This window comes from Scyliorhinus canicula, chromosome 3 (genome assembly GCF_902713615.1).
Source record: "Scyliorhinus canicula chromosome 3, sScyCan1.1, whole genome shotgun sequence".
Classification (NCBI taxonomy): Eukaryota; Metazoa; Chordata; class Chondrichthyes; order Carcharhiniformes; family Scyliorhinidae; genus Scyliorhinus; species Scyliorhinus canicula.
This window is the reverse complement of record NC_052148.1, coordinates 232732055-232754849: the sequence shown is the minus strand read 5'-3', so window position 1 is coordinate 232754849 and position 22795 is coordinate 232732055. Positions and strand designations below refer to the sequence as shown.

The 22795-nt window shown below is 48.1% G+C and overlaps 1 protein-coding gene across 2 annotated transcripts in view; it reads left to right on the top strand.

Annotated features, from left to right (window-relative positions):
* LOC119963367 (NEDD4 family-interacting protein 1-like) overlaps positions 1–22795 on the top strand; it is a 157243-nt gene that overhangs the window by 115669 nt on the left and 18779 nt on the right. For both annotated transcript variants that reach the window (XM_038792399.1, XM_038792398.1), the window contains exon 5: positions 6376–6481. In XM_038792399.1, coding sequence (XP_038648327.1) covers positions 6376–6479 — 104 coding nt within the window. In that variant the 3' untranslated portion in view covers positions 6480–6481. The remainder of the gene's footprint in view (positions 1–6375; positions 6482–22795) is intronic.

Genomic DNA, 22795 nt, shown 5'->3' with positions numbered 1-22795 from the left:
ATCTTGGGTGGGCTCTGGTTTGAGGAATGTGGGGAGAGATTGGATTGTCCCTCGTGTGGCTGTAATGCAAAAGCAGGCCGGTGGGGGGGGGGGGGGGGGGGGGGGGGGGAGTGGTGGGAGGCCCCTGTTTTGGTTAGTAACATGGAATATGCGGGGATTTGGGAGATTGGGAGGGCCAGCAAAGTAGGCAAGAGCGTTCACCCACTTGAAGGGCCTGAGGGCCGATGCATTGCTGCTGCAGGTAGCCCACTTGCGGGTGAAAGACCAAGCAAGACTTCGTAAGGGCTGGGTTAGTCAGGTGGTTCACAGGGCCCGGGGGTAGCGTTACTGATTAACAACCAAGTGCAGTTTCTGATGGAGTAGGTATTGACAGATTAGGGAGACAGATATTTGATAGTTATGGGTTCTTTGGAGGGAAGGTTGGTAGTATCGGTTCGCGTGTATGCCCCCAATTGGGATGATGTAGGGTTCATGAAGATATTCGTGGACATTCCCGTCATGGATACACATCAGTTGATTCTTGGGGAGAAGAACCTGAATATTGTCTTGAATCTGAGAGTGGATTGGTCTAAGCCAAGGTCTTTGGTCCCGTCGGAGGTTATGAAGGCATTAGCGGCATTTATGAAGGAGATGGAGGGATTGGACCCGTGGAGGTTTCTAAATGGGGGGGACAGAGAGGACACTTTCTCTTCTCCGGTACAGTGTGTACTCTCGGATCGATTTCTTCGTCATTGGGGAGGTCCTTGTTGGCAGGATATGGTGAGTGGAGTATTCAGCGATCATCATTTCTGATCATGCCCCATGGCTCGTGGATGTGGTATTGGGGAGGGGCCAGCACGGCGCCGGGGTGGAGTTTCGATGTGGGTGGCTAGCGGATATGGGGTTCTGCATGACGATGGTGATAAATGAGTTTGTGGATTTTAATAAAAATGGTCAAGTCTCGCCGTCAGTGCTGTGGCAGGCTTTGAAAGCTGCGGTGAGAGGTGAGGTAATCTCGCATAAGGTGCAGGTTGAGAAGAAGGCAAGGGAGGAGCGCTTGAGATTGATAAATTACATTTTGAAGGTTGATGGCAAGTATTCGGAAGATCCCACCAGAACTTTTAGCCAGCAAGAAGGTACTGCAGACACAGTTCAATCTGTTGTCCACAGGCAAGGTGGTGCATCAGTTGAGGTAGGCAAAAGGGACAATATCCGAATTTGTGGAGAAGGCCGGCCGTTTGTTGGCTGGCCAGCTTAGGTGGCAGGTGGACTCCCGGGAGATTGTTCAGGTGCAGGAGGCGAGTGGGGGGGGGGGGGGGGGGCGTGCTGGAGTCCGCTCTGGAGAAGGTGAGTTGGGCATTTGAGGAATTTTATCCAAAACTGTACAGGTTGGAGCCGCTGGGGGATAAGTTGGATGTGGTGGAGTTTTTGGAGGGATTTAGATTTATTGTAATGTGTATAGAGGTACAGTGAAAAATATTGGTCTACGTACTCTTCAGAAAAATCATACCATACATGAAAACATAGGACATACGATAGATGCATACGAAGCACACGGAGTGTAGTGCTACTCAGTAAAGAAGATGCGGAGGAGAGATCAGTTCAGTCCACAGGGGGGTCATTCAGGAGTCTGCTAACAGCGGGGAAGAGGCTGTTTTTGAATCTGCTATTGCGAGTTCTCAGACTTTTGCATCTTCTGCCCAATGGAAGAGGTTGGAAGAGAGAATAACCCAGATGGAAAGGGCCTTTGATTCTGCTGGCTGCTTTCCCAAGGAAGCAGGAGGTGTGGACAGTGTCAATGGATGGAAGACGGGTTCACGTGATGGACTGGGCTGTGTTCACGACTCTGTAGTTCCTGGCGGTCTTGGGTCAAGCAGTTGCCATACCAGGCTGTGATGCAGCCAGATAGGATGCCTTCTATGATGCATCTGTAAAAGTTCGTAAGAGTCAATGTGGACATGCCGAATTTCCTCAGTTTCATGAGGAAGTATAAGCTTTGTTGTGGTTTCATGATCGCAGCGTCGACATGGGTGGACCTGAACAGATTGTTGGTGATGTGCACACCGAGGAATTTGAAGCTGTCAACCATCTCCAACTCAGTCCCATTGATGCAAACAGGTGCATTGGTGATAGTGCCTTTGGTCATCTCACTGAAGCAGTCAGATAAGTGGAGAGGGATAGTAAATAGGTGGCGGTGGAGTTCAGGGTTTCCCTATATGACGATGATCTTCTGCATCAATGATGCAGTACAATGCTTCACTTCCTGAAGTCAATGACCAGCTTGTTCGTTTTGCTGACACTGAGGGAGAGATTGTTGTTGCTCCACCACGCCACTAGCTTCTCTATCTCCCTCCTGTACTCTTACTCATCATTGTTTGAGAACCTACCCACTTCGGTCCTGTCATCAGTAAATGTGTGGATGGAATTGGAGCCAAATGTTGCCACACAGCTGTGTGTATAGGGAGTATAGTAAGGGGCTAAGTACGCAGCCTTGCGGGGCCCTGGTGGTGAGAACTATCGTGGAGAAGGTGTTGTTGTTTATCCTTACTGATTGTGGTCTATGGGTCAGGATATGCGTCCTCATATGACGATTATTTTATTTTGTGTATCTTGGACCTGCACGGTGGGAGATATATAGGGGCTGTTGACTCGATTTGGGGCCTTCTCAGGATACAACTGAACTTGTAGAGGAGCAAGTGCTTTTCGGTTTCTCCACTGGAGAAGAGTGTGGATTTTGGGGGGTTGCCGTTTCACGTGACGACCTCCAACTTTAGGTATCTGAGGGTGCAGGTGGCTTGGGATTGGGCCCAGCTCTGTAAATTGAACTTCCCGAGCCTGGTGGGTAGGGTCAAGACAGTGGGATAGCCTCCCTCTGTCGTTAGCCGGCCGGGTTCAATCGATAAGGATGAATATTTTGCCACGGTTTCTATTCCAGTGTATGCCAGCGTTTTTCATGGGGTGGAACAGTTGATCACGTCATTTATTTGGGCGGGCAAGGTAGCCAGAATTTTGAAAAGAGTGCTTCAGAGAGGTCAGCAGTTGGGTGATTTGGCTCTGCCGAATTTGATTTATTACGACTGGGCTGCGAACACAGAGATGCTGGTGGGTTGGTACGGGGACGAAGAGGGAATTCGGGTTAAGGTGGAGGCGGGTTCCTGTTAGGGGTCAAGGTTGCGGGTGCTGGTGACGGTGCCACTGCCATTCTCCCCAGAGAAATACTAGGGCAATCCAGTGGTGGTAGCGACTCTGACGATTTGGAGACATTTTAAATCAGGGGCGGTGTTGGAGGTGGCGCCGATCTGTGCAAGTCACCTGTTTGCTGTCTGGATTAGATGCTCGGTTCTGGGGCTGGGAGTGCAAGTGGTTGGTAAGAATGAGGGATTTGTTTCTGGAGGGGTGATTTGCAAGTTTGGAGGAGTTGACGGAGAAGTATGAGATCCCACAGACCAAAACTTTCCAATATATGCAGGTGCAGTATTTTGGCATTATATTTAAAGCTTATTCTTGCACTGCAGAAGGAAAATAACATCACTGTGCACAAGTTGGCGATGTAAAGGTCTTTCCAGCATTCCCATGATGCCGTCCTCCATCTCAGGGATTTACGGGAGGATTACGGAGGGAGTTATGGTACCGCTGGAGGGGGTTAAGGCCAAGTGGAGAGGATTGGGAATGGCACTGGAGGAGGGTGTGGTGTGGAATGTTGCGCTGGGTGAATGCCATGACTTTGTGTGTGAGATTAGGATTGATTCAATTAAAGGTGGTGCATAGGCCACATTTAACGAGGGTGAGGATGAGCCGGTTGTTTGAGGGAGTGGAGGACAAGTGTGAGACGTGTGGGGGGGGGGACCCGGCCAATCATGTTCACACATTCCAGTCTTGCCCAGACGTGGGAGGTTTTGGGGCTCTTTCTTCAGCACGCGGCAATCTTGCAAATGGATTTGGAACCCAATCCCACAGGGGCCATATTTTGGGTGTCGGACCTGGCAGAGCTGCAGATGGGAGCGGGGGCATATATTTTAGCCATCACTTCTCTGATTACTCGCAGGTGGGTCCTGTTGGGATGGAGGTCAGCCTCTCTGTCCAATAAAAATATTGCAAAAAAAGAGTCACCTGGGGCACCACTAATACCATAAAATAAACCAAACAATTCAATGTTGTGGTATGTTTAAATGGAAGAAAGGGAACATTTTGGTCACGGCCCCATTTTTGTGTGTTGTGCTCTCTGGATGAGCCTTCAAATGGGTATAAGAAGCTTCAGGGAGTTGGGCTCTTCATTCATAATATTCAAATGTCATGTTTTCACCCTGGGTTTTGATTAGGTTAATGACTGGGTTGTAGGATCACATGGCTTGCTTTCCCCTTTGAATTTCCCTCCCTTTGTCTTGGAGAAATGTTTCCTTTTCCATAGGGAAGTCCCGATGATGCTTGGCCAGGATAAGGAACTCATTTTCTTTGGGGGGGGGGGGGGGGGGGAATCAAGTAGCACAAATCATGTCCTCTCACCTTTCGGAACAATACCTTGACAAGATAATGCCCTATGCAATACAATTGGCAGAGCTTTTGTTCTGGGGAAAAATGCTGTGCAATATTTGTCTGTATATTCGGCATATTTGTCATGATTATTGTACAATGATCCACTTTATTTCCTCATGCCAAGAGTTAAAATAATGCCATTTTAAACACCAAAGATTCTTTTGGTGGAAGCAGGCATTAAATGGATGCTTTGCTCATGCGACACGCCTTTTTTAAAGTTGAGTTTAAGTATGCAGTTTTGGTCCTAATTGTTAATTGTAATTTAAACTTGTTCAGAGGTACTAAAACAAACATTTACAAGTTTACCACACAAGTACTGATCAGGCAATATTTTGGTGGAACAATATATGTGGCCTCCACTCATTTATTTCCACAATTGCCACCCCCCCCCCCCACCCCCGGCCACACCTACATCCTAGCCCCGTGACTTCATAACCCCATACCAGCTCCATGCCACCGGCACACTCTTGGCCATTTTTATGGCCCCACCATAGCGATTCAGCACATATCCACTATGGGCAGACCTCAGGAGCCATATGGAGAAGAAAACAAAAATAAACTTCCAAAAATCTAAGTGAGTTCTCATTCATACACACTTGATACTGAAAAAACTTTTATTCATGAAACATATTAAAACATTTTAAATCCTTTAGAGTGGTCAATCTGTTGTAAAACCAAACAGCTGTTCATTAACCACATCAAAAACAAGTAATCCTTTAAAGCCTCTTAAAATTGTCAATTAAAATGATATCTCAGCACGCTGCAGATATAAGTGTTTTTTGATTTACTCAGCTGAGCATTCATAATGGGCTCAGCTATAATAACAGTCCTTCAGTAATGGCTGCTGGTGGTGGATGTGGATTGCTCTGGCTGACACACAGTGGATTCAGGAACCCAGACTGGAGGTCTTGTTGGAGGAGAACCAAATATAGAAGGAAGCCCTGTAGCCACCAGGGACAAGGATTTCACCTAGCCTCCCTGTCCCTCTCCCCTATAGTAGCTGGTGCTGTCCGGTCTACCTCATGTCCTCTTTCCACTCCTCCTGCAGACCAAGTGAGAATCCTGGCAATATGCCCTTGACCAAACACTCCCTTTCTCCTGGTGACTCCTAAAAGGTATCCAATTCGGGAGAGTAGCACAGCAGCCATTCATTTTAGATGAAGTCCTCAGAATGCTTCCCAAAGAAATCTTGATGGATCATTGATGAAGTCTTGTCAAAGTGAGCCAGTAAGTCAAAGGTCCTTTTCAAACCTCTGGCAGCAAATGCAGAATGAAATGTAATATGCCTTTAAATAGCACTCAGAATTCACTGCAACTTGGTTGCTCCCAAGTTGGTCACTTTTAGGGGGAGGCATCAAATCAAGTTCTCGTCACCAAAATGCCATGTGAGCTCATTTAACGAGTGCTAGTAATCAATGTAAGTGGTAATCAACTGCTAATCAATGGCTCTTCTGAGCGCAAGCTTCAACTCCTTTACCAAGATTGTGCCTTGGGCTACATGTGGGCTAAACTGTCGTTTCAGGTGGAGGACCCCAAGTTGGAGGCTCTGGAGTGCCGAAAATATTTTGGAAAGTGTCGTTGATGTGTTTCCCCAAACTCCTTCTAAATCGCAAATTCTATTTCGCAGCCCATCAGTGCGCACCTAAAATTTATTCTACGGTCTGATCAGCAGATTTTGCCCATAAGATAGAAGAATTTATGATTAATTGGGTAAAAAAGGATGAACACATTCAAGCTCCCAGGAATATTTTTGTAATTGGCAGCTACCAAATAAAGGATGTTTAACGTACTGTTGATGTATTTCTTGTGATTTTGCAACGTAAATCCTATGTGTAATTCTTCCCCTCCTCTGCTACATTACAGGGTTTTTGCTTTTCACGAGAGGGTTCGTCAATTATGCAAAGGTTCGGAAGGTGGCTGCCAAGATTGCCAGCTTGAAAAAGTCCCGGTTCCTCTTCATTTACTGATGGTAACAAAGCCATACATTTTCAACTTCCTGTTCCATTGTATGATGAGGTATCCTTTGCTGCATCCTGAATGGTTCTGGCATTGTCACTCAATTTGATTGTTAAAGTCAAACAAAATTAAGAGTTTGTATTATGGTTGGCCTGAGAAAGGCAGAGGACTGCAGGAAACGTTGCATCAAGGCCACTCAAGGGTGTTGACAAGAATGTTGTATCTTCCTTTTGTTAGTGGAGAAAACAGTCAGCATTTACAACATTGACCTTGACCTTTGACCTTGAGCACAATTACAGATGATCACTTCCTGCTGTAATCCTGCAGTCAATGATTTAAGGCCAGAGTTCCGCAGAGACGGATTTGAAAATGGCGAGTGGGACCCGGAATCCAGCTCCAATCTCTGGAAGATCCATTATTTCCAGCTGGGAGAAAGAGATTACAGTGTATTGCAAGATCTGACCATTTTGTTATATTTCCCTATCTGCTGCTCTCTCTGTTGGGGAGGTGTAAATGATGTTAGTTCCGTTATGGGTCCCGTCAGTTAACCACGTGTTAATCTTAGTCAGTGCAATACACAACAACCTGAATTAAGCAGGGCGTTTGGAATCAGTGCTGAGTTCAACAGGTCCAATTGTCGCATTTCCAAGGGCCTTAATCCATGGTGTGGGAACATATAAACACTCTTGTTGGACAGATAAAGGGTAGGATTTTTGGCCCCCTCCCGGACGTGTTTTACAGTGGTGAAGGGGCCCGTCCTTATCTGGAAGCAAGACTTTCCGGTCCCACCTCTGTCAATGGGGTTCCCATTGTTCGCACCTTCCGCTGCCAGGGAACGTGTGGCAGGGACCTGCCGTCGATGGGACCAGACGGCTCTGCTGGCAGGAACAGCGAGAAAATCCTGCCCAAAGTCTATTTATGTGTTATGATCTGAAGTGATTTAAATCCCCAGCCTTTATAAATTAAAAGAGAAACAAGCTGCTGTTAGAGTAGAAGCGCAGCCACCCACTGCTGGAGTGCATTAATGGACAACCATCTGTTGTAGCTTAGAAAAAAACATTATCCATCTATTCCTGCAGTTTCAATGGACTTTATTGTTGACATTTCTCAAGGGTTGTTATAGCTGAGCTCATTATGAATGCTTGGTTGAGTAAACCAAAACCACTTATCGCTACTGCGTGCCGTGTTCACATTTTGATTGATAATTTCAAGGGACTTTGAAGGATTACTTGGTTTTGATGTAGTTAATGAACAGATGTTTAGTTTTACAACAGATTGACCACTCCAAAGGATTTTAAAATGTTTTAATGTGTTTCATGAATAAGAGTTTTTTCAGTATCAAGTGTGTATGAATGAGAGCTCACTTAGATTTTTAGAAGTTTAATTTTTTTATTCACATGGTTCCTGAGGTCTGACCATAGTGGATATGTGTTGAGACGCTATGGTGGGGTCATGAAAGTGACCAAGAGCGTGTCGTGGCCATGGAGGTGGTATGGGGGTTATGAGGAGACAGGGCTAGGATGTAGGTGTGAGGGGGGGGGGGCATTAGGGTATGTGGGTGGGTGAGGACTAGAAGGCCTAAGAATGTTTGACACACGTGCCCCAAAGTCTCAAATAACTCAGGCAGATCTTCTAACCAGGCCACTTACCACTTGCCTGACTACATGGCTGCCTCCGATATGTACTGACAACAGATCGACTTTCTTTTTTATGCCTATAGTTGGCCCAATTTGTTACATAAAGTTGGATATTCTGTGACTAATGAAATAAAAACAGAAAATGCTAGAAATACTCAGCCGGTCAGGCAGCATCTGTGGAGAGAGAAGCAGATGGGATCTTAAAAATGGGTTGAACCTTATAGACTTAGAGCTCACTTTTCTTGGGGGGGGGTGTATTGCTGCCCCCTTCCCCACTCATCCCACCACTGTCTGTCTAAAAGTTGGTCTCAAACTGACCGACTTTTAAAAAATACTGGCTCACAGCAGTAGTACACTGGGAATGGCCCGAACCAGTGTGGGAATTCCGCACCAAATAGACAAGAAGTCTTGCCCTCAAGAGCGGCCAGCCAACCAGTTTGGCCATCAGCTGAGGGGGGAGGCATGTGGTGGAGTCAGAGGTGGTCTATGTGAAGGTGAGGGAATGTTGGAAATGGAAGCAAAGTTTATGTAATTTTCTAGATGGGAGCCAGAGCTTGCAATAATTATTAATGTTTTGGTCAAAGAGATGAGGGAGGGGTTCTGAGTAGAAATGGAACAAAGAATGTTCCATAGAGCCCACCAAAAAGCAGGCATGGCCAGGACCCCTACAGTTTCCCCTTACCCTCTGTAAGTGAGTGAAGTTTTTGTCCAATGTGACAGCAAGTTTAGCCTGAAGGAGGCGGATGGAAATTGGTTGAACCCTCATTCAAGGAAGTGGTATGGAGCCCTCAGATCATCGTATTGAAAATGGAGGAGTGGGGTAAAGGGGCATGGTGAAAAGGAGGAAGATAGTGCGAGGAAATTGGAACTGCTAAAGAGGCAGAAGGCATCAGAAGAGTACTGAATGTAGGTGGGAAGATACTGGACAAGAGGAGAAACCTGTGGCTACACAGGATAAGCAGTGCTACTTAAGGATAGTAAAGGTAGGCGTGAACTGTTGGGGTTTACTGTGCAGCTGAGAGAACCTCTGCAGATTAAGAAGCTGTCAACCCCGAGATTTTGATTTATTTGCCAAATATGTCTCGTTATTTGGACTGCCTTAAGGAAAAGTGGACGCTTGCATGAAAATTCCTCTAAATGATACATTTCTTCGGTTCTAAATCTGATATTGGTTTAGTTCCTTTTTAAAGAGGTGAACATATATTGCATTAATCACTACATTTTAGATTTGGAAGTTCATTCCACTCTCTGGAGTAATTTTGAATTCAATCAAAATTTAATACAGCGCAGATTCAGAATGGGTGACTGAATCAATATCACCCATTTTGTTCAAAGTCAAAAGCACTCCCTGTTCGATGAGCATAAATGTTCCATACCACAAATGTGTCCTTTCATGCAATTAATCGAATATTGGAAGCAGAGTTCAATGTTGAGGCATATGGCAGGGCAGTTAGCAACAGCACACATCACCCGGAGCAAGGTCATTTGTGGTACAACTAACACATGCCCCATAAAATTAAAAGAAACAAAAAAAACATTAATTTGTTATTGTACTTGTGCAATTGTTTGGCATATGTTCAAATTCATTGGCAGACCCGCTGTTGAAGTGAATTAATGCAATGGCCTTTCACTGTTCATATTAATGGAACAAAGGTTTACTTTTCCTTCCTAAATGTAAGAGTCCTGGATAAAATGAGTTTGGGGAGACCCCCCGACATGGTTCCAATTAACCCCAGACCAAAAATCTCATTGCTAAATAAGCCCCTCACTTTGAGAGACTGCAGAATGGCTTTATATGTGGTCAGAATAGTTTAAACCTACTTTACATCTAAACGTATTGGAGTTGATACTTCATGCATTCCTAATACACCTCCAATGGGGATAGTTTTAACTTGACCAAAAGGGTAAAAATTGAAGATAGCAGATCAGCTGCCTGTTGTACATCACTTCGAATATTCATTTGAATTGACTATAAATTGAGACAGGAATATAATAGGTGGCCAATATGTTTTACACTATTGGCCAAAGTGGAAATTGCTTCTAATTTGGGAGCCCCAGTGAATAAAACCTTGCATAAGGTCAGCGTCTTTTCAAAGGTCAGTATGCTGAGAACAGAAAACCTTACCGGTTTCAGGATTGATGGGTCCATCTTGGGGTCCAGACTGAGCTTATAGTCTGAGTCTGATGCCGAACAGAAGTATGGCATTTCAGTCCCGAATTTCCCTCAAGTCAGCAATGCCATAGTTACACCAGATGTTACAGCAACATGCAGTGGGAGTTACATGCATGTTTCCAGGGGTGAATAAGTTAATTATTTGTAGTTCAGCCATAGTATGATTTGAGTGTAAAAACCGTGTAAGTTTCTGATACCACCACTTCCAACAACTACTCCTATCCCGCTCCCTCCCATGCCTGATTTAACTCCTAAAACCTGACCCTCAGCAGTAGTGGAAGAATCTCAAGGCAAGCAGCGAACAAGTGGTTCCATTGGTCATTTCCTGCCATAAAACATGGTGGCATTTCTAACACTCAGAACAGCGATGATTGGCACCATAAACCCACTTGGATGCCAACAGTGTTTATTAGACACCATGACCGGGCAGCAAGATGAAGCTCTCCAAAACCTCCTCTCAGAGACCTCTTCCCGGCTGGCATTCACCAAACTGGACACCAACATCACTCATGCCTCCTGCAAGGAGCTGGTACTGACTCTGATACCCAACTCTCTCTCACCCAAAAAAATGGTGTCAATGAAGAAAGAAAAGTTCTTCAATAACTGGTATCATACCTGGCATAAAGGGAGACGGAGTTGTTGGTGGCCAGAATTTTGCTGCATTGAGTTCAAGGTAACAAGCAAGGCTCAAATATCCTCATGCATGTTCCTCCGCACGTTCTCCCCGTGTCTGCGTTGGTTTCCTTCAGGTGCTCAGGTTTCCTCCCACAGTCCAAAGATCTGCAGGTTAGGTGGATTGGCCATGCTAAATTGCCCTTAGTGTCCAAAAAGGATGGGTGGGGTTAATGCGTTGCGGGGGTGGATTGGAGGTGTGGACTTGGGTGGGGTGCTCTTTCCAGGGGCCAGTGCAGACTCGATGGGCCGGGTGGCCTCCTGCACTGTAAATTCTATGAAATTCTCTGCCCTTGTTAGTGGCGAGCGCGGTCCCGGCTAATCAGCTGGTGAGCCTTCATTTGCGATGGGAAGCCCGTGAGGCCTCATTAAGTGGACCACCTAACATTGAATTGCATTGCCAGCCTCGCTGGGCCGAGCACCGGGAAACTCGGGCAATTCCCGGCTCGCTACCACACTTAGAATTTTTTTCGGAAAATTGCGCCCACTGTCTTTCAAGGAAGTCTGTTCCGTGAACTTGCTACTCTCTCACTGAGGCCCGCCCCGCGATGCTCCGTCCCCGACCGGCCAAATTCTTGACTGCGTGGGTCTCTTATCGTCTCACCTGTCGGGAACTCAGCATGGCGGCTGCGGACTCAGTCCAGCACTGCCACAGTCGGGGGAGGGCCGATCCGCGGGCTGAGGGGGGCATTATAAGGAGGTTGGGGGCACAGTGGTGGAGTAGTCCGAGGAACGTGAGCTGGCCGAAGGGCGGGACTATTTCGTGGGCAGGGTCCGCGGGCTGTGTCTGCCATGAAGCACGGCACGGCCGCTGCAGGCCACCGCCGAGCGCTAGTGTGGCCACGGACCAGATAACCCTCCAGGCCGTATCGGCAGCTGGAGTTGGGAGCTCTACACTAACTGGCTGCTAGCCCACCCCCGCCCCCCGCCCTCCGCCCCCCCCAAAGCAGGGAATCGGTGGCCGTTTTGTGGCAGTTTTCCTGGGTTAGCGTGGAGGCATGGGCTTAAATAGGGTGCTCTTTCCAAGGGCCGGTGCAGACTCGATGGGCCAAATGGCCTCCGTCTGTACTGTAAATTCTATGATTCTATGAAAGCCGTGCAGGGGCTAGCAGGGACACAGAGTGAATCTCACAGCTTTAGCTGCGGATACGGCCCCCGCACTTCTGGTTCGGAGCCCAAGGATGCGCACGGCGGTGGCCTCCAGCGGCCGTGCCAAGCTCCATGGCGGATTCAGACTGCGGAGCCACACAGAGAAAAGAGACTCCTCTCCCCCCCCCCCCCCCCCCCCAGCCTCCCCCAGATCGGCCGCATGCCCGAAACCGCGCAGATTTAATCCCTCGTCGCCTATAAGGCTCCCCCTGGCCTCCCAGCCCTCTGCCCCCGACCAGGTTGGACGTGGACTGAGCCAACATCCAGTCCGGCAATAGGTGGTTAGTTCCATGCCTTCAGGAATCGGCCGGTCGGGAACGGTGGATTGCTGAGCGGGCCTCTGGAAGTGGCCCCCCCCTACGGCGCAGCATACTCTGCGGTCACGCCGGCATGTCCGATTATGGCGTGAAAGTAGATTCTTCGCCCCCATGCCGGCTGCGATTTCAGTGCAGGACAATACAGCCCATTGCATTTCTCTATATTGAATCTAAATTCACAGCTGTCCATATCCAATTCTCAAATATATTTGAATCCTCCTGTATTTTAACCTGTTTAGGTTTGAAGTCAACCACCATTAGTAGATTTGTATCATTTATAAATTTAGAGTTGTGTTATAATGATATAAAGCCCGAATCATACTTAAGGGATTGTGTAAACATGCAGGGTCATTTATTTAGAATAGGCATGTAAGAACATTTATACAATGATTGAAAGTTTGAAAACATCAGCAGCAGAGCAGTATGTGCTGGGTTCCGCTCCCAGGCCAAAGTGTAACTGGGTGCGATCACATGACATACTTCTCTTCCAGTGATGGCCTGCCACTATTCCTTAATGGCCTATTACAACATTTTGCCACTGGGGCTGTGACTCTCAGCTCATTTATGAAGATATTAAACAAAAGAGATCCCAAAACGGATTCCCTGTAGCACAGGCCTGGTAATATTGCCTTGGGCTGATGACAACCTTTATACCATCACCCTATGTGCTCCATCAGCCAGTCAATTACATATCCATTGTAATTATTTCCACTTTCTTCATTATCAGTACTACCCTTTCCAGAGGAACTATATTAACAAACTTCTTGCATCCATTTTATAATCCCCATCAAATTCCTTTGTCGGGGCGACACGGTGGCCCGGTGGTTAGCACTGCTGCCTTATGGTGCCGAGGGCCCGGGTTCGATTCCGGTCCCGGGTCACTGTCCGTGTGGAGTTTTCACATTCTCCCCATGTCTGCGTGGGTCTCACCCCCACAACCCAAAGATGTGCAGGGTAGGTGGATTGGCCACGCTACAGTGCCCCTTAATTGGAAAAAAAGTTGGGTACTCTAAGTTTTATTTTTAAAAGTTTCTTTGTCATACCCCAAAGAAAGCCAACTACCTTGAACTCATATTGACTGAGCGTGATTCTCCGAAACCGGGAGAAATCGTGAGGCTGGTGTCAAAAACGGGCGGGTTTGACGCCAGCCTCCGCCCCCCCCGACCGGGAACCGATTCTGGTCCCCGGTCGGGGCTAGCATGCCACGGCCGTGAACTCCGGCATCGCGGGCTTAACAAATTTCGTTAAGCCCGCTTGCCAGAGTTTGCGACGGCTGACGCGTCACATGACGTCAGCCGCGCATGCGCGGATTGGAAGACTCCAACCCGCGCATGCGCAGATGACGTCATCGCGCATTTGCGTGAAACCCGCGCATGCGCGGGCCGGCATGCCCCTCAGCCGCCCCGCGAATGGATACAGCGGGGCGGCGGAAGGATAAAGAGTGCGCGGGGTAAGTACCCGCTGCCCGCGATCGGTGCCCACCGATCGCGGGCCCATGGCACCCTTGGCACGGCCGTGGTACTGCCATGCCAATCGGTGCCATGGTTCCCCAGATCGCCACTTTACGGCCGTTTTTACGAACGGTCAGACCAGGTGTGTTTGACGTTCCTAAAAACGGTCGTAAAGGGCTTGGAATTCGGCCCATCGGCCAGCTGAGAATCGCTGCTCGCCGTAAAAAAACGGCGGGCAGCGATTCGTGTCGGGAGGCGGGCGTTGGGGGGGGGGAGAATAGCGGGAGGGCGTCAGACCAGCGTGGCCGTAAAAATTTACGACCCCCGCTATTCTCCGCACCGTCGTGAGTGCGGAGAATCGCCCCCACTATATTTCAGAATGTTATTTATATCATGATCTTTCAGGACCTTGGAGCTTCATTACTTTGCCCACAACTGATGCCAAACTCATTGGTCTGTAGTTACCAGATCATTTATGACATTTTTTAAAAATAGGAGTATCGCCTGTCTTCTTTCAGTCCCTAGGGATCTCTCTGGTATTGAGAGATCTCTAGAAGATTAATGCCAGGCTTCCTGTCATTTCCTTTAATTTCCTCAAGGGTTCTCAGATGTACTTTATCCAGTTCCTGAGTTTTGTTTACCTGCACAACTATTTATTTGCCAGGTTTATTTTAGCGTGAATAGAGCATCACAGACAATGTATTTGATCTCTTACTGCCTTTAATCAGTATGTCTTGTGTGGAAAGTGGCGTGTATTTTCTTACTCTTGGAATAATATTCAAATTTAATAGTTCAGCAGTCAGCTTTCATGAATTTTAAATAAAGAAACTTATTTATTCTAACACATTTACCCAAAATAAAATAACATCACACACTTGGCCTCATGCACACACAGATAAAGGACATGGCGGGAATATCCGGTGGCTGACGGCAAAATCACGTTCGCCGAAAGGCCGGAGAATATCTGTTTCTGACCAAATTAGAGGCGGCGCCGCTTTCGTGATGCTCTTTTCCCTCCAAAGCGGCGTACTCTAGGAGTGCACCACGTGCTGTAAGGACGGCCTCAAGACATTGCCTGAGGCCCACACCCCGATGCTCCGCCCCCCAACCGGCTGAGTTTGCGACGGGACTCAGTCCAGCGGCAACACAGTCGGGGGAGGGCTGATCCGCGGGATGGGCTTCTTTGTCAGGGGCTGGGGGCACTGTTGGGGGCTGGTACGGAGCTCGCAAGTCGGCCAAATGAGGGGCACTATTTTACAGGCTGGGTCCGCGAGCGGCCGGCGCCATGTTGCACGGCGCAATTAGAGAATCCACCCCCATGTACTTGTACAGATTACAGTTAATTGAGTCTCTGAATTATGATTTCTGGTCTCCCATGGCACGTCTGTGTGTTTCTTGAATGGTTTTGATGATTTAAAGTTAAAGTGAGCATCTTGTAAAGCAAAGATTTCACTGCAAGGTGCAGGGTTTCTTATAGTCAAATATCTAGGAGGTTGGTTCTCAAGTGAACTTCGAAATGAGTACAGGTTAAGTTTTATGGTGTGTGGCATCAGTGGCTGGGGAAACATTGCCCATCACTATCCCTCCATTTCAGTGGGGCCTTTGAGAGTGAACCACATTGGTGTGAATCTGGAGCCATATGTAGGCCAGACTGGGTAAGCATGGCAGATTCCTTCCCTAATGAACATTAGTGAACCAGATGGGTTTTTACGACAATCGGCAATGGTTACACCGTCATGATTAGACATTTAATTCAAGACTTTTATTGAATTCCAATTTTACCTTCTGCCATGCCCCCAGATTCCGGGTCTCCAGAATACTAATCTAGCAATAATGCCACTACATCTTCTCTCCTTAAGTTTTTTGGCTGCTTGATGATGTGCAACTAGTTCCAGAGTCTGGTTCTCAGAATGGCTGATGACTGATGGTCCTGATGAACCTGCTGGGACCTGGGCAATCAAGCTGCTGTGCCTAAAACCAGCTTCCATCACACAACTACTGGGTTCAACACTCAGTCTTGTTTGGATGGAGGAAGCCATTTTGATACAATGAGAAGTTGATGATTGCCAAAGAGTTTCAATCTTCCTTTTTGTCCTGTTCAAAACATGGTTACGGGCAGTCTGGAAATTCCATAGTCTTTAGATGTTGGTCCATCCTTAAACAATGAGATGTGTGAATGCCAGAGGTGACGGAGAGGTGCCCTCACCCATGTCTATACCTAGGTATTGCCTGGAGACATGTCTGTCGTCCAAAATGCAAAAAGGTCACATGATTTGTGACAGTCTTCTCAACAGCTTGGGATTGTGTTCAATTTTTATACATATTGGCTGAAAGTTCATAATATGATATGCCTGTACTAGGTGTGACATGTGTGGTAAATTATCTATACAAACAATTTAGTTCCCTTTTCAGATCAAGAAGGTACTTTTGTCTTCCTTGGTTAAGACTAAAGCAGATAATTAATTGGGCACTTTGGCATTCTCTGTATCATTAATTGTCTCACCCAATCCCACTTGCAGTGGCCCTAATAAATCCCCACTTTTCCTCAAAATATAAATGAAAAGATTTATTTTATTTTAGTTTTCTTGCCAAATTGAATCCAATTTCTTTCTTAGCCATTTTTATTTGCTTAGTACATTCCAGGGCAGGGCATGCATTTTGGATGCCCCTAAACTCAATGCTGTTTTCCTTCATGGCCTTAAATGGTTTGTTCCTTATGATTTTCTTGATAATTATGATGCACTCCATTGTACCTTCATTCATCCAGTCATATTCGGACCTTTCAGGCCCACTCTGACAAGATTTGTCGAGAACTTAATGTTGGTCATCTTAAAAATTGGCAATTTTATTTGGGTTTTAATAACCTCTCCGGTTGTTGTCATGTCAAATGTGATCACATCATAACTACTGGCACTTTAAAGCTTCACCCACCTCTGTACTGGAGATTCAATCGTGCCTATTACTCATAATGAAATCCAGAGTGTTTTCCCCCTTTGTTGGCTCTTTTACAGACTGAGTCATAAAACAGTCTTTAATCTTTTATTAACTCTAGAAATACCTTCCCCATCGTACAATGAGGTATTAATGTCCCAGTCAACTTCTCGTAAATCAAAACGTCCACCAACTGTAATTGATTCCTTATCAGTCACCATACCTATCCCCTCTCATAATTTCATATTTACCTGCCCTGGTGGTCTTTGGCATACCTCCAGTAATAGTTTGCTCTATTATGTTCCACCTAAACTGATTCTGCATTTGTGCTTCCATTTATAGGTCCTCCCTCATGTGTATCTCAAAGCTGAAGTTTACACAGCTTTCCTTTCTCCGAATACTGCCTTTTCAGAATAATTGCAGATATGCATTCCATTATCATTATTTCTCAAAATTATTGCATTAATTAATACAAACACAGCTCAGTGCTTTATATCTTTCCCCAGAAAAACTCCAAAGTGGAGCCGTTTTCTGTTGATGGCTGGTTTGGCTGGCTGGTTGATGGCTGATGGCAGAGGGGCTGGTTTAGCTCACCAGGCTAAATCGCTGGCTTTTAAAGCAGACCAAGCAGGCCAGCAGCACGGTTCGATTCCCGTACCAGCCTCCCCGGACAGGCGCCGGAATGTGGCGACTAGGGGCTTTTCACAGTAACTTCATTGAAGCCTACTCGTGACAATAAGCGATTTTCATTTTTCATTTCATGATAGCACAGTGTTCAGCTCCTTTTGCAATGCCTCAGATAATGAAACAGTCCATGGCCCCGTGCAACAAGATCTGGACAATATTTAGTTTGAGCTAAAAAGTGACAAATAAGATATGCACCACACAAGTGCCAGTCAATGACAGTCTCTACAAGATAGAGGCTAAGCACCTCCACTTGACTTTACTGTCACCCCCATTCCCCCACATGAACCTTCCTGGTGTCACTACTGGCCAGAAACTCAACTGAAGTTGTCACGTAAATGTAATGGCTACTTGAGCAAGTCAGACACTTTGTATACTTTGGTGCATATCTCATGTGACTTCCCCAAAGTTGCACCACCACCTACACAGTACAACTCATTTGGTGAAGGTTGCAGCTCCAGCAATCAATATTCAAGAAGCTTGACACCATTCTAGGACAATGGGAACAGCTGGCTCGGTACTTCATTCACTAGCCTAACCTGTTCTATCCCAGAAAGCCGGTTGGTGAAGGGAATTGAAACCAAAATTTACACACTTACACAATTACTGATTGTAATACATGCTACAAGTCAGGAGTGTGATGGAATACTCCCCACTTGTCTGGTATTGTGTAGCTCCAACAACACTCAAGAAGCTCGACACCATCCAGGACAAAGCAGCCCGCTTGATTGGCACCCCTTCCACAAACATTCACTTCCTCCACCACTGACAAACAGTGATAACAGTGTGTACCATCTGCAAACTGCACTGCAGGAGCCAAGCCTCCTCAGACAGCAGCTTCCAAACCCATGACCACTACCATCTAGTAGGTCAAGGACAGCAGATACATGGAAACACCACCACCTAGAAGATCCCCTTCAAGTGACTCACCACCCTGACTTGGAAATATATCATCTTTCCTTCACTATCCCTGGGTCAAAATCCTGGAACTCTCTCCCTCATAGCACTGTGGGTGCATCTAGACCACATGGGCTGCAACAGTTCAAAAAGGCAGCTCACCACCACCTGCTCCAGGGCAGTTAGGGTTGGGAAGTAAATGTTGGCCCAGCCAGTGATGCCCACATTCCACAAATGATTTTTTACAAATGTGGACAAACTACTTCAAGATATCTGAGAGTTAACGACAGCGATGCCTGAGGCCATCCTGGGAAGCAGTCACCAGAATTTGCTGGATTCTACAGAAAGGCTAGCAGTCACATGGATTTAGCAGCAATCACATGCCAGTGGCCTGCAAAGTGTCAGCTTTCTCGCTACCAGCAGCTGGCAGGACTCCATGGTTGACGGATGTGGCATCTCGCCTGTTACCGCACACAGGTGCATCAAAGAGGTAATCAAAGCCATCTACAATAAGTAAAACGTGACCAATGAGGTCATTATGTTTAACAGTCAGGAGGTCAGAGCAATGGGCTTCACTGACATTGCTCGATTGCCGAGGGTTCAAGGGGTAATGGACTGCACTTGTGTTGCCATTAGAGATCACCATGGGAACAGCCAGAGGCAGACGTGGATCAGAAGGAATTGCACTCTCTAAATGTCCAACTGGTCTCCAATGACAAGTGAAGAATTATGTAGAGTTGTGCTTGATTCCCACAGAGCTCTCATGACTAACATATCTTCTGGAACTCTCAGCTTCTTGAGCTTTTTGAGGTCCCTGCCTAGATTGATGGGTGGATCCTGGGTGACAAGGTTTATCCATTCTGGACTTGGTTGATACACCAATGAGGGATCCCCACAGCACAGCAGATGAGCAGTAAAACTCAGCCCATACCTCCTGCAGAACCATCATTAAACAGCCCATTGGCATTTAAAAAATACACTTCCACTGCTTTGACAGGTCCAGAGGCAGCCTGCAGTATGTAACAGAGGGTTTCATGGGATGTCACCCAAACCCTGTTAGCCTTTCCTCCAGGAACTATATCTGAAACTGCACCTTCCACCATGTGGAATAGCAAGGGGAGCGGATGTCAGCACACATTTGCTACGGAAGACTGTTACCCAGGAGAATTAATGCACTGGACATGCGGTGAGCAGCCTATAATGACCGAGGTCACAGACCCTGCTGCATCATTACAGGTCCTTGACTTCAATTGTTCACTTGTCACTGTGCAACATAAAGAACAAAGAACAATACAGCACAGGAACAGGCCCTTCGGCCCTCCAAGCCTGCGCCAACCATGATACCTGCCTAAACTAAAACCGTCTGCATGTACGGAGTCTGTATCCTTCCATTCCCACCCTATTTATATATTTGACTGGTTGACCCTTAAATGCCGCTATCGTACCTGCTCCCACCACCTCCCCAGGCAGCGCGTTCGATATATTTACCATCCTCTGTGTAAAAAACATTGCTTTGCACATCTGTTCTAAACTTTTCCCCTCGCACTTTAAACATATGTCCCCTTGTACTTGACTCTCCTACCCCAGGAAAGAGCATCTGACTATCCACTCTGTCTATGCCACTCATAATCTTGTAGACCTCCATCAGGTCGTCCCTCAACCTCCGTGGTTCCAGTGAGAACAAACCAAGTTTATCTAACCTCTCCTCATAGCTAGTACCCTCCATACCAGGCAACAGCCTAGTAAAGCGCTTCTGTACCATCTCCAATACCTCCACATCCTTCTGGTAGTGTGGCAACCAGAATTGAACACAATATTCCAAATGAGGCCTAACTAAGGTCCTGTACAGCTGCAACATGACTTGCCAATTTGTATATTCAATGCCCCGACCGATGAAGGTCAGCATGCCGTATGCCTTCTTGATCACCTCATCCACGTGCGTTGCCACTTCCAGTGATCGGTGGACATGCTTGCCCAGATCTCTCTGCCTGTCAATGCTCGCAAGAGTTCTACCATTTATTGTGTAATTCCTACATGCATTGGGCCTTCCAAAGTGCATTACCTCAGACCTGTCCGGATTACACTCCATCTGCTATTTCTCCGCCCAAAACTCCAACCAGTTTATATCCTGCTGTATCCTCTGACAATCCTCTTCACTATCCGCAACTTCACCAATTTTTGTGTCGTCTACGAAATTACTAATCAGACCAGCTACAGACCCTCGTCGAGACCAGAGAGGACCTCCAGGACTGGCAGGGGGTGGCCACACTTGCACCCCCGTCCCATGGAGTACCCCGGAGACCATTGGGCATCCCGATGGAGGAGGTGCTGGGGCCCGTGCTGGTTACTCCTGCAGGGGAGGTGCCAGAACAGCGCAGCAGCTCGAACTCTCCCCCCCCCCCCCCCCCCCTTCCCCACCCACGCCCCACCTCTCCTGTCTCTGGTGCATCTGATGGCAGCAGGCAGAACAGGACGACACCATGCCACCCTGGACGCCCGAGCAGCAGCCGGGCCCATGTAAGCCGGGTCACCCCAGGAAACGTACGCCACAGCCGCCTCCATTCCTGCTGTGCCATCTGGGGAACCACCTAGGCATAGTGTTAGGGCCCATAAGGCCAGAACATTAGACACCAGTTAAGTTGGCACAGGTACAGGGCACAGTTAAGGTACAAGGGCTAGGGCACAGACTATATATTTGTTTACAATAAACACCTCTTAGCACCGTTCACACCTGCCTCGGTGCTCTGTCTGATGGGTGTGGGGTGGGGTGGTCAATGCTGGGCAGCGGGGGTGGGGAATGAGTGAAGGCCCCATGGATGGACTGTGCACCCCCCCCCCCCCCCCCCCCCCACCACCGCCCCGACCATCCCTACACCCCTACACCAGGGGGGTGCCCCGCAGACATGGCGGGGATCACCGAGTGTGTCATTATGAATGAGTCACGTACACTGCCCGAGTATCAGGCGCAGACGTGCATAATGCACATCTGTTAGTCACAAACCAGCTGGATGTTCATCGAGTGTTAGCCCTTTCTGTTCATGCACAATGGCCTATTTTCCGCCGGTGTCTGAAGCGCAACATGCATCCCATCGATCACCCCTGCCCGGGCATCCTGGTGGGCACGATCCATAAGGTACTGTATGTACCGCTCCACCTGGACATACAGGGCATCCATGATGGCATGGATGCACCTGTGCGCTGATCTCTGTGAAATACCGGGCAGGACCCCACTCGACGATTGGAAGGACCCCGTGGCAGAAAAGTTGAGGGCAATCGTCACCTTGACAGTCACTGGGAGCAGGTGTCCTTCCCCCATAACCCTAAGATGCCAGGGGTGGGATTCTCCCCTACCTGGCAAGACAGGGGGGGGGGGGGGGGGGTCCAGGCGTAGGGGAGTGGCGCCAACCACTCCGGGGTCGGGCCTCCCCAAAGGTGCGGAATTGGGAGCTAGGCCCTTGCCGGAGCGGTTGTCACCACCGGCGCATGCGCGCTGTGTGTTTCTCTTCCGCTTCCGCCATGGCGGAGGCCGTGGCAGCGGCGGAGGAGAAAGAGTGCCCCCAGGGCACTGGCCCGCCCCCTGATAGGGGGCCCCCGATCGCGGGCCTGGCCACCGTGGGGGCATCCCCCGGGGTCCGATCGCCCCGCACCCCCCCCCAGGACCCCGGGGGCCCGGTCACGCCGCCGATCCCGCCGCCACCAGAGGTGGTTCAAACCTTGACGGCGGGAGAGGCCTCCCAGCGGCGGGACTTCGGCCCATCGCAGGGGCCTCGCCGATCGGAGTGGCGAGATTCCTGCCCCCGCCAATTCCCGGGTGGCGGAGAATCTCTGCCACGGCGGGGGCAGGATTTTCGGCGGCCCCAGGCGATTCTCCGACCCTGCTGGGGGTCGGAGAATTTCGCCCCAGGTGTGCGATCATTTGGCAGATCATAGAATCATAGAATTTATGGTGCTGAAGGAGGCCATTCAGCCCATCGAGTTTGCACCAGCTCTTGGAAAGTGCACCCAAGCCCACACCTCCACCCTAACCCCATAACCCAATAACCCCACCTAACCTTTTTGGGCACTAAGGGCAGTTTATCATGGCCAATCCACTTAACCAGCTCATCTTTGGATTGTGGGAAGAAACCAGAGCACCCGGAGGAAACCCACGTAGACACGGGAAGAATATGCAAACTCCTCACAGACAGTGACCCAAGCCGAGAATCAAACCTGGGACCCTGGAGCTGTTAAACAACTGAAAATGAAAAATGAATTGAAAATGAAAATCGCTTATTGTCACGAGTAGGCTTCAATGAAGTTACTGTGAAAAGCCCCTAGTCGCCACATTCCGGCGCCAGTTCGGGGAGGCTGGTACGGGAATTGAACTGCGCTGCTGGCCTGTTTTAAACACCAGCGATTTAGCCCAGTGTGCTAAAC